Source organism: Cajanus cajan, chromosome 3 (assembly GCF_000230855.2).
Source record: "Cajanus cajan strain Asha chromosome 3, NIPB_CcT2T_4, whole genome shotgun sequence".
Taxonomy (NCBI): domain Eukaryota; kingdom Viridiplantae; phylum Streptophyta; class Magnoliopsida; order Fabales; family Fabaceae; genus Cajanus; species Cajanus cajan.
In genome coordinates this window covers 10,051,608-10,063,038 of record NC_138519.1, presented here as the reverse complement: position 1 = coordinate 10,063,038, position 11,431 = coordinate 10,051,608, and the positions used below count along the sequence as shown (strand labels likewise).

Genomic DNA, 11,431 nt, shown 5'->3' with positions numbered 1-11,431 from the left:
CCCAAAACATGTCATCATTGATATCGCGCCCGGCGCAGCTCAAGCCAACTAGAGACTCCCATTTGCAAGCTCGCCCGGCGCAAACAGCTTTGCACCCGACAGGCTTGCCTAAACAGAGTCTCCTGGTGGTCACGCGCCCGGCGCGAACTCAGCAGCAACTCTCCCTAAGTTCGAAATTTGTCCAAATCCTGCAAAACTTAACAGCAAATCCACATGCAATCCAGCCAAAAGTTCCCATTCTCATCAAATATCAATAAAAACGCCTTATTTTCAACATGCAAAAACAAATCAAGAATTTCCCAAAATTTCCCCAAAGACCCCGAAAAGCCCCAAATCATCAATTTCAGCAGTTCTCAGCTCAAATGTAGCAAATATCATACCACCCAAGAGTTCTTAGAACTCGTTTTCAGCCAAACAAAACAAAGGACTAGCTTCCCTTACCTCGGTAGAAGAATCCGAGCTCCGGGAAGAAGAAACGAAAGAGGAGAAGCTTGAAAGAGATCAACGGAGAAGAGAATAGATTTCCAGCTTTCCAGCTAGCTTTCAATCACGAGAATCAGCCCCTACACACCCACGAATCCAGAGAATTGGGACCAAGGAAAGCAAAGGGAAGAAGAGAGTGAAATATTCAAGTGAGAGTTTAGAGAGAAAAATGAGTAGGAGGGGGTGAGGGTGAAATGGGAGAAAGGGGTAGGGTCTCACAGTTTCAAAACGGGCCGTTCTGGTTCCATAATTTAATCTTTAATTTTTATTTTTTTTTATTTTATTTTTGCTAATCCAATAAAAAAAATTCAATAAAATCCAAGTTATCGAAAATAAAAATTATCAAGGGCGAATATTTACTTAAGTACAAAGCATTTCAAACACTAGATTTTGTAATATTATTAATGGGGATTGATAATTTCAATTGCAAAACATTTGGGCTATACAGTCTATCATTAAGAACGATGCAGTGTATCACTAAGGACAATGGTAACAAGTTTTATTTCATTGTTAGTCAAACTGGAGTGAACCACTTACTACTAAATTGACTCTATATAGTCAGGGATGAAATGAAATGGTGTTTCCCCTTGAAGTCATTGACGATGTACTCCAACAATAACAACCTGTTCTTGAGGAGGTACAACTTGAATTTTTGTGATTTAGGATTTTCCTTCAGCGTTATCCAGATGATTTCCTTTCTCAATAATTTCTTTAAACTTTTTTAGTATATGTTATGTTCTGAATTTTTGTTTTCAGTTTCTGAACCATGTTTCTGTCTTTGAATTTATGATATATTATGAATTTTTATTTTCAATTTTTGAATCACATTGCGACATTTTAGTCAAGATTTTGAACTGGATAAGTTCAAATCAAAGAAGGATTTTAGAAGATCTTATCTTATTTGATTTTTTTTTAATTTTATTCATAAATGAATATTAATTTATTGTATTTTTTATTTATTATATTTTTATTAATATAGATATAATAAAAAAAATACAATTAAAAACATGAATTTGGCGTTCTGGAACGGGCCGTTTTGAATTCAGAACGGCCTGTTCTAGAAGCAGAACGACCCGTTCTAGCAGCATAACGGCTCGTTTTAGAATCAGAACGGCCAGTTCTGGTTTTAGAACGGCCCGTTCTTCTGCACTCATGTTGTGTTAAATTTGCATTTGGAATGGCCCATTCCGGTTGCAAAATTAACACATCAAGAGTGCATCCAGAACGGGTCGTTCTGGTTTCAAGTGTATTCATACAATTTGGCGTCCACGTACACATTCACGTGGCATCCACGTGGCCAACAATTAACCCCGTTTAAATCATTTGGACGGAAGTCCCAAATTGTAATGATTTTAATTATTGGGGACTAAATTGAAACAAAAAATTAAAGTGGGACTAAATTGAAACAAAAAAATATTATAAGGGACGAAAATAAGTATTTAACCTTTGTTTTTTTACCTTTGTTTGGTTTGAGTTTGTTATCTCATTCTTGTGTTTTTTAAATTTTTTTTTAATATCAATTCTATCATGTTTTAAACTTTAATTATTCTCTTCTTTTTATTACAATTTTTTTATTTATGGAAATTATTATAAAGACACCAATATTCAAATTTAATATTTTGTATATATATTATCTCAAGTTCTCAACCCTCATTAATCGGTGAATATTTTTCAATAATTTATTTATTATGAATTAAACACCTTAGGTAATTTGCCATGCTTTTCAAATTTCAAATTTTGGGGTTTGGGGGTTAGGTAGATTTCAAAATTATAAGGTATTTTGTTTTGTGAATTGTAGATTTTTTTTAGAAAATATTTTTAGAATGTTTTTTTTTCTTCATATTTTCGAAATTAATTTTTAGAATATAAATTTATTTTGAAAATACTTTTTAGAAATGTTTCTATTACATAATTGTAAAAATTACTTTTTAAAATATTAAATTTATTATTTTAGAAGATATTTTTTGAAAATCTAAAAATAAAAAAAAAAATACACTTTTAGATTTATTCTTGGAAATAATAAATTTTGGTGTTTTGAAAAATATTTTATAGAATTAATTATGAAAAAAATATTTTTGGAACACTAAATTTAATATTACAGAAAATATTTTCTTAAATACTAGATATAATATAATTTTTGAAAGTATGTTCAGGTACGTGTACTTTTTAAATATTAAATGGGTGCATGTAACATGGGAGATAGTGAATGCTTGGAAAAAATAGTTGAACATACATTGGAAGGTAAAGGAGAAGTGATGGAAATCACTTTGAGGAGTGGTTGATGTTTTCCTCTAGGCGCCATTTTCAAGTGTCCAATCTTTTCTTGAAGTTGAGATGTGAATTTGAAACAAGGTTTCACGTTTCAAAAGCTTAGAGAAGCAACCATAGAAGTACCAAGGTATAAAGGAAGGATTTCTTTGTGAAAAAGTTTAAGGAGAAGATGTTTTTCTCGGATTTGGACCTTTGAGGGAGAGAGGAATTTCTAAAAATTCAATCTCATAAATGTTCAAAAGTGAGTACAATGGTAGGAGAAAGGTTTATATAGAGTAGGGAAACTTGTGGAGCAAGCTAAACTAACCATGGTTCAAGGGAATCATGGTTGGCTTAACTTGACCGTCCACTATGGTTTGGGAGGCTTGTAAAACAAGCTTTTAACTTAGTAGCTTAGGAAGCAAACTAAGTTAGAAGCTTGTAGCACAAGCTTCCCAAGTGTGCAAGGAAAGCTAGTGAATTCGGCCATGAAATTAGGCTAGCGGCCAAGGCTCCAAATTCCATATTTAATCCAATCCAAAAATTTGGAATTGGTTTATTAGTTAGGTTCACCAAATGGCGGTGAGACCTAGCTAAATCAATATCTTGGAAAATATGGAGCAAAACAAGCCCAATATGTAAAATTTGGCCTAAGCCCAATTCTCACTTAATTACTAGTTGTACTTACACACTTTACTAATTGTCACCCTGCTTTTACTATTGAAAATACAAAAATGAATGACCCATAATACAATGTCAAATGGAGCAAAAGTTTATAAGTAGCCTACCTTAAATTCTTAAAAAAATGTCATATATCAAAAGAAAGAAAGTGTCTCACAAATACAAAGGTAAAATGAACCTATACAAGAATTATTATGTATAAAGGATATGAAAGGTCCTCAAATTTAACCCATTCCTCTTGGTTCTTTTAATGTATCACCTCTTGATCTTTTTAGTCTGGGCATGATTACATCAAGAAGGCTCTGAAGTCAAAAAAATTAGAAAATAAATATAAAATTTTGAGGGTATTTTGAAAAAAAAAATATTGAAGGTGTATTATTAATAGGGGATGGTGCTTTAACAAATCTCTATTAATACTCCTTGTATGAGAATGGATCATGTTCTCAAGGTTCTAGTGGGTAATAATCAAATGAGTTTAAAAGTACATAGACTATTCTACTTGTAGACGACTTAAATTGGTCATAGCTTGTGTGGTAGATCATAAGGCAATAAAGACTTGTTAGTACGTCGGTATGAAAAGTCTATGGTACGAGTGGGCAATGAGTTGGATTTTTCATCTCCAATGCAAGAATACTACATCTATAAGAAATAAGAATACTCACTATACTTTCATCGTTCCATCAACTAAGTTACAACTTAGACACTCATAGAGGAAAAAATTTGTCCAACTTACTCTTGTGGAGCAAATTCTACTCATAGAGGAAAAAATTTGTCCAACATACATTATTTGCTAAGCAAATTACCAAAGGCCTTGGAGTATAAGCCAAAATTTGCTAAGTCAAAATGCTTGGCTAAGCAAACCTCAACCCCATTTTCCATATAAGCAAAAATTTTGTTGAGCAAAAACTCTTCGTTGAACAAATTAAAAGCCTTTTATCACCAAAGCAAAAACTCACTCATTGAGTATTAAAAATACATATACCCATAGAGGCTAAATTTTGTTTGGCTAATACATATATCCATAGAGGCTAAATCTTGCTTAGCCAAATATTTTGCTAAACGAAAAGTGAAGGTCTCAAAATCGATCAATTGCTTGGTAAAAAAAAAGTGATTCATTAAATCAAAATTTGTGATCTTTATAACATTTCACTTTTGGTAAGGAAAGGTGTTTTACTAAGCCAAAATTTATGGTTTAAAAGAACTTTAACCTTAGTCCTTTTATCCCATGAGATTTTATTGAGAAAAAATGGGTTGTTAAGCGAGAGAGCTAGAAAACTGACTCATGTAAAAAATTTTCAGTGGCACCCACCACTCTCTTTTCAGCTCACAACTTTAAACACAAATCGCAAATGTCTAATCCTTAGAAAATTACTACATATAACCACAATAAATCAAGATTTAACCCTCCAAGGACAAAACCCAAAAACTTAACCCCTTAAGAAGGAGAAATCAACCAAATCTTCAACAAAAACACCTCAAATTCACATCTTTACTACACATACAACTTTGAGAATAAAGTTATAATGAATCAAGCTTTCTTTACCTCAAAATATCTTACTAAAAGTTAGAAAAGAAAGTGAAAAATGACCTAAAGTTGAAATATTAGCTTCACTCAACTTCTTAATGATAATCTTTCTCTAACTACACAGGGTTTAGACCTAGGACTTGGAGAAATATCATAGATTTATGAAATGATCAAGAGAAAAAAAGGTCTTTTCATCGATTAGAATCCTTTTAATTTATCTTTTTAGAATCTTAAGAAATGAACATATAAATTTTCTTTTTTATTCTAATCTAATCCTCTTCTATTCTAACTCCACTATATCTTCTTTTATAATATCGCAACTTAATTATAAAGTTCTCTCATCACTAACCTATTTTAAGAAATATCAAAGTAAATCATATAATAATATATAACACATAAAAACATAAAAGAGTTACAGTGTTACATAACCTGATTGTAATTGTATTAAAAAAAAGTTTAATTTGTTTAATTCTTATAATTCCACAAATTTTACTTTTTAATGTCCATAGTTCAAAATATTTTATTTTATTTTTATATATGTTATTTTTGTTTCTTTTTAGCTATGCTAGTTTTATAAACTTTACATTTTAGTTTTTTATAACAAAGATTAAAAGAAAACAAGAATGACATGTATAGACACTAAAATGAAACATTTTTTTTAGTTTAAAAATGTATTTGAGAGAAAATGTTTTTACTGAAGGTGATCAACTAGATTTTCTAATTAAAGTTGATTATTCACTAAGATATTAAATATTTCATATGTACTTAAAAAATAAAATATTTTTAATTATAAAAATTAAACAATAAGATTCATAAAAATTATAAGGAAAAATAAAAGCTAATAACCTAACCGAAGCCGCTAGAGCTTCACCCTGCATCCAAATGATGTTGCTAACGTTGTAATGATTCCTTAAAAAGACGGAAAAGTGGATGACATGGACAAACCAACGTCTATAAGGCCAGCGTTAGAACTCGTGTCTTCTTAACCTCAACCACCTCCGCTTCCGGTCAAGCTCAGTCCACTTTCGATGCATCACGCCACACACTCCGCCGCCGAGATCTCTCCGGAGACGAGGCCCGCCGGGAACGACGCTGCTGCTGCTGCTGGGCCCAGGCAGCCCACGATCAAGATCAACGTTTGGCACGGTACCTGTCACCACGAGCTCCACCGCCCGGCCCAATCAACTTTCGGTTAGGTTTCTTCTCTTTCAATCCATGGTAACCTCATAGTCATAGATATTATTATTATTATTATCATAATTCGCGAACTTTATTTTTTATTGGACTCGAATATGCCGAGTGTTGTTTGCGTTGCTTGTGCCTGAAGAGTACATGAGAGATTACTCTTTGGCTCTCGTAGTAGGGATATTTCAGGTTCACACACACAAAAAAAAAAAAAAAAATTTGCGCGTGAAGGGAAAAATTAGAATTTCCTGGAATAGGGTTTCAATGTTTCATCTTCGAGTGACACGTGTTAAAGAGATATTGGTGGAGTTTAGGGAACATTAATTGATAAATGTGCGGGATATGTTTATGATCCTATTTAACAAGCTCTTGAACTTTTGTACGGGAAAGATGAGCTCTTGTTAATGAAAAAGTGGAGTTCTTTCGTGTTAGTTAATGAAAGGAAGTGAGAAAATATATACTCATGTGGTGGTTTCTGGACCTGTTTTTCTACTTTTGCTTGAAAAATGTGATATGACACAGTTAAATTTGTTATAGTCTATTTATTTAGATTATTTAACTGCATAGGAATTTTGATAGTTATGATAGCTCTGTTGTTGTAACGATATTAGATCTGGAGAAGTGCAAGTAACTGGGGCGATTGTTATGCTGAAATGAATGTTCCAATCAAGGAATACTCTACAGCATTGTAATAGTTTCTTAAGAATGAGTGAAAATTGACTATCTGAAAGTTTACTTGCTTCCGTTGATTTGGTGCTGTGATTTTGGTTTTTTAGAAATAGGGTGGATTGAACTAATTCCTTATGACATTATTGGAAATGGTTAGCATATAACTCGGGCATGTAATTCTATTTTCTCAGTAACAGAGTCAGCAGCCTATGGGAAAATTTATAATTTTCCATTTGTTTCAAGTCGTCCCTTAACTTTATTTGCATAAAGTTTTTGTTATTTTTCTTCCATCAACATGATGCTTATTTACTTGTTGGCTCCCATTAAACACATGTTCAAAAGACAAAAACTAACTAAAACTCTAAAAGTGTTATGTTTATGGTCATTTTAGAATTTGGTCATGTAACTTGCTTCATCTAATGAGATTGGACTTTTCTTGTTGTATTCGGAGGAAAGGAAGAATTTTCGAGAAAATTTGATGATTTTACTTATTACTTCTTGGGGAGTGGATTTATTGAAAGTTTAGGGACCTGAAGCACACTACTTTGACTGAACAAGCCTGACTTGCTTCTGTACCTGTTCATTTTGTTTGAGAGCTTTATCATGCATCATGATATTGATTGTTTCTTCCTCTAAAATAAGTTAAAGGAAGTTGGTGGTTGATTTAGAAATGGCATATACTAGTACAAAATATTAAACCAGGTGTTTTTAATACAGAAAATTGAATAATTCCCAATTGAAAAAACTACTCTAATGTAAGCTTGTCGGCTAAGTGAGCAAATAAGGGTTAAAATAATAATGCAGTTTAAATTAATTCAAGGATGAACACCCTTGGACATTTAAGAGACAAACTTAAAAAGGATATGGAAAGGAAACATGTCAAGTCAGATTTAGATAAATAGACTCTTATAACAAATAGAAAGATAATGAAAGATCTCGATATGAAAAATAGAAGATAGCTTAGATCATTTAAGAGACCTATGGCTATAAATCCAATCCGATCCCACACCCCATTGTTGCTTGTTTCTCTCCTCTCCACCCCTTCCTTTGTATTGCACTCCTAGTAACTGAGTATGCCCCCTTGTTCCATCTGCCATGTGAGCAGCGTGGACCCACATCATACTTATCACAATCCTTTCCCCTGTGGTCTAACATATTCTATCAATTGTATATGTGTTTGCATAACAGGGTCGTTCCTACTGTTTTCATACTTATTATCTAAGTAAAATTGCCCTGCATTATGTCATTGATCATTTCTTTGTCTGGAGTATGCTTGAGGTAATTGATGCCTGTCTTAATAGTGTCATATAGTGAGTACTGTAGGAATATAGTATATTCTGTTTTCATTGATATATGTATTTATCTTATTTGGGTTTTCAATAACAGGGGATGTTAAGAAACTGCTTGTCAATAGAACTGGTTTAGAGCCTGAAGAGCAGCGACTTTTCTTCAGAGGGATAGAAAAGGGTGATGATGAGCAATTGCACCTCGAAGGTGTAAAGGACAAGTCAAAGATATTGCTTTTGGAGGGCACTGCTAGCAAAGAAAGGAAACTTGAGGAAACCAGAAAACAAAATGAGATGTCTAAAGCTTTTGAGGCTATTGCTGGTGTCAGAGCTGAGGTGGACAAGCTCTCAAATAGGGTGAGCATGTGTTTGTAGTATAAGTACTATACTTATTGTAGAAACATATCAATTGGAAAATGAATGTATGAATTATTTTTATTTTCAGGTGACTGCCATAGAAGTAGCTATCAATGGTGGGAACAAAGCTTCCGAGAAAGAGTTTCTTGTGTTGACAGAGTTGCTTATGAGTCAATTGCTGAAACTGGATGGTATTGAGGCTGAAGGTGAAGCGAAGTTGCAGAGAAAAGCTGAGGTAGTATTTATGACATAAAGTTGCAAAGATGAAATGTAAATTATTTATCTGTTTTTGTTGTTTTATTTCCCCTCTATTTTATGCAATCTCATATATTGGTCAGTCATGTCTGATAAGATCCCTCAATTTTACTAAATAAAGCAGTTCATGGAATTATGTGAAGTGTTTTTCACCAAGATGCGTTGCGCATCAAGGTCTGCCTTGTGATAAGTTTGCATTAAAAAATATGCTGATGAAAGATCAGTTGGATAATAAAATCATTAATCGGCTTGATAAAATCGGTGGTTCAAATACTGATTAGGAAGAAGAAATGTACCAGGTTCTAGCCCAGCAGCCTAAAGGGCATACAATACAGAAGGCTTACACTGGGAGAAGAAATAGAAAGGTGCCAGGATAGTTATTTAAATGAAATGTCTGAGAGGTGGAGTTCGTGTGGCTGAGGTTTTATGGTTGGGGTGATGCATGGTGTAAGGATTCTCTACATTGATTATTATTCATTGAGTTGGGCAGAGAATATGGATTCTCTGATGAGCTGTAGCTGCAGTATTTGGTACTGTAACTAATAGCTGATTGTTTTTTCTTTCAATAGAAATTCAGTAACCAGAATACTTGTGGATTGTAATCACAGCTACCACAAACAGTAAATAGAAATGGAAATTTAAAGGTGAGGGTCAGCTACCAGTCCGAAGTCTGTTCAGTTCCCATCCCAGTTGTGATTTTGCAATATCAATCCCAAATATTCTTTGATTCATCTTGCCTCTCCTAGCTAAAATTACTGGCACTTGTCTTCAATACTTGTCTCTCCAAGCTACCAATTAATATCTTTGCAGCTCGAACAACAACATCCACATAGCAGTTTTACAAGAGAGCATAATATAATCTCACTTAAATCTTTCGATACATGAGTGAATAAGCCAATGTAAGCATGACTCAAGTACAAGAGAATACTCCACAAAAGCACAAATAACTCTTGATTTGTTCCAATTTTTGTTCATTTTTTTCTCTCTTTTCTCTTCTGTTTTCTTTTCAATAATGCTGGACATTTAAAGAAATTTTAGGCAAAGTGACATTAGAGCTGGTCCAACTGGAAAGAGAGATTTTTTCAAAAGGTGTTGTCCTCAGGCAAGATGGTGGCTGTCCTTGAGCCAGCCATCCTGTCCTGACCCTTTTGCTTCTAAAATTTTGCAGCACAAATTTTGGCCTCACTAATTTCTTCTAGAAGATTCTCGAACATTATGCAGAGATATTTTGCACGATGAAAATTTTCTGACAGGCTACAGACAACTATCATTTTCATTAATTATCTCATCTTGAGTTTGTTTGAGAACCAGTTGTTGAGTGATTCTTACTTCCTTAGTTTTGGTCTCCACAACAGCTCATATATAGATTGCTTCCATAGTAATTCTTTTGATTTGTTAAGTATTTGTATAAAGAATAAAAAAATACTTGATTGTTGTATTACTTTGATAGCTTATTCATTTTTTTTTTTTGTCAAAGTTAAGTGTTTGTACGTGATTGCTTACGTTACAGATGTCACGCTAGTCTTCCCTCTTCCTAACTTTGGTCTGACCCAGATCCCACTGATGATGTTAGTATCACATTGGAGTACGGCTTGCGAGTGGTAGTGATGTGCCTCGAAATTTGAAATGTGAAATATGTTATTTGTCAGCGTTAATTTCTTTATCATCTGACTTCTAACCATTTCCTTTGCTTGGAGTTAAGAAATTTATTTGTTTAATGTTGGAAATATCGTCCTCTATTTCGGTAATTATTTTTAGTAAATTACACAATCTCTTCATGTATTGCTTCTTAAAATTGTAAAGCACATTTATTTTGGATGCAATATGTAGATCTATATATTGCATCAACATTGCGATTATTGCCTGCGGTGAACTTAAACTAGCTTTTGCACCATTGAACAGGTGAATCGTGTGCAGAACCTTGTGGATAAATTGGATTCTCTAAAGGCAAGAAACTCCAATCCATTTAGCAACAGTGGTAATGCTGCCACAGTAACAACCCAATGGGAAACCTTTGACTCTGGAATGGAAGGCTCGGATTCCCCATCTGATAAGTCATCCTCAACAAAAATAACTCAAGATTGGGAGCGGTTTGATTAGCTCTGGCTCATATATTGTTTTGGAATATTTTGAATCACGTACAACACCACATAGTTGCCCTTGCCCTTCATCCTTCGTTCAAGATTCATTTTTTTTTGTTTGCTTTAGAGGTCTTGGTGCAACGGCAACACCATTGCCTTGTGATAAGAAATATTCTCTCCGCTCAGAGGTAAAGCTGCATATGTTTAATCTCCCGGGTGCACTTAGTTTTAGGGAAAACATGTAAACCAAACTGTATGCTTGAATAATATTATTGCATCTTCAGATCTTTTTGGTTTGGTCTTCTGTTTGTAAAGTTGTTCATAATTTGTGCTTTTATTGGTGGCGTTCATTTCAACTTAAATCTTTAAACAACTTTTATTTCGTTTTCTGCATGGGTTGCGCTGCACTGCCTCAAAATATACTTTTTCATTCACCACTACAATAATTTAATAAGTTTTCTTTCACTGAGATATCCTTTAAACCGCGGGAACGTGGGACGATAGTTTTACGTTATAGTTGCTTGCGATAAGTGTGATTGTTGAAATAGTGGTTGCAGTGCCCTTTAGCTTTCTGATTGCCTCTCCCATTGTGTTACGCTGAGAGCATCTCCAACGGGGTTGTTTAAAAGCAACTTTCTGTATCACATTACTGCTAAATT

The 11,431-nt window shown here is 33.7% G+C and overlaps 1 protein-coding gene across 1 annotated transcript; it reads left to right on the top strand.

Annotated features, from left to right (window-relative positions):
- Nucleotides 1-5,804: 5,804 nt before the first annotated feature.
- On the top strand, nucleotides 5,805-11,059 carry LOC109818841 (BAG family molecular chaperone regulator 4). Its single transcript, XM_020384371.3, has 4 exons — nucleotides 5,805-6,130; nucleotides 8,180-8,436; nucleotides 8,525-8,671; nucleotides 10,594-11,059. Exons 1-4 carry the CDS (start codon nucleotides 5,968-5,970, stop codon nucleotides 10,789-10,791), a joined length of 765 nt encoding a protein of 254 aa, XP_020239960.1. The 5' UTR covers nucleotides 5,805-5,967; the 3' UTR covers nucleotides 10,792-11,059.
- Nucleotides 11,060-11,431: the final 372 nt, after the last annotated feature.

Excerpts from the sequence above, each read along its gene's own strand:
- LOC109818841 (XM_020384371.3), top strand. The coding sequence starts at position 5,968 with ATGCATCACGCCACACACTCCGCCGCCGAGATCTCTCCGGAGACGAGG. Across the intron at positions 6,131-8,179 it reads CCCGGCCCAATCAACTTTCG|GGGATGTTAAGAAACTGCTT; the intron begins GTTAGGTTTCTT and ends TTTCAATAACAG. Across the intron at positions 8,672-10,593 it reads AGTTGCAGAGAAAAGCTGAG|GTGAATCGTGTGCAGAACCT; the intron begins GTAGTATTTATG and ends ACCATTGAACAG.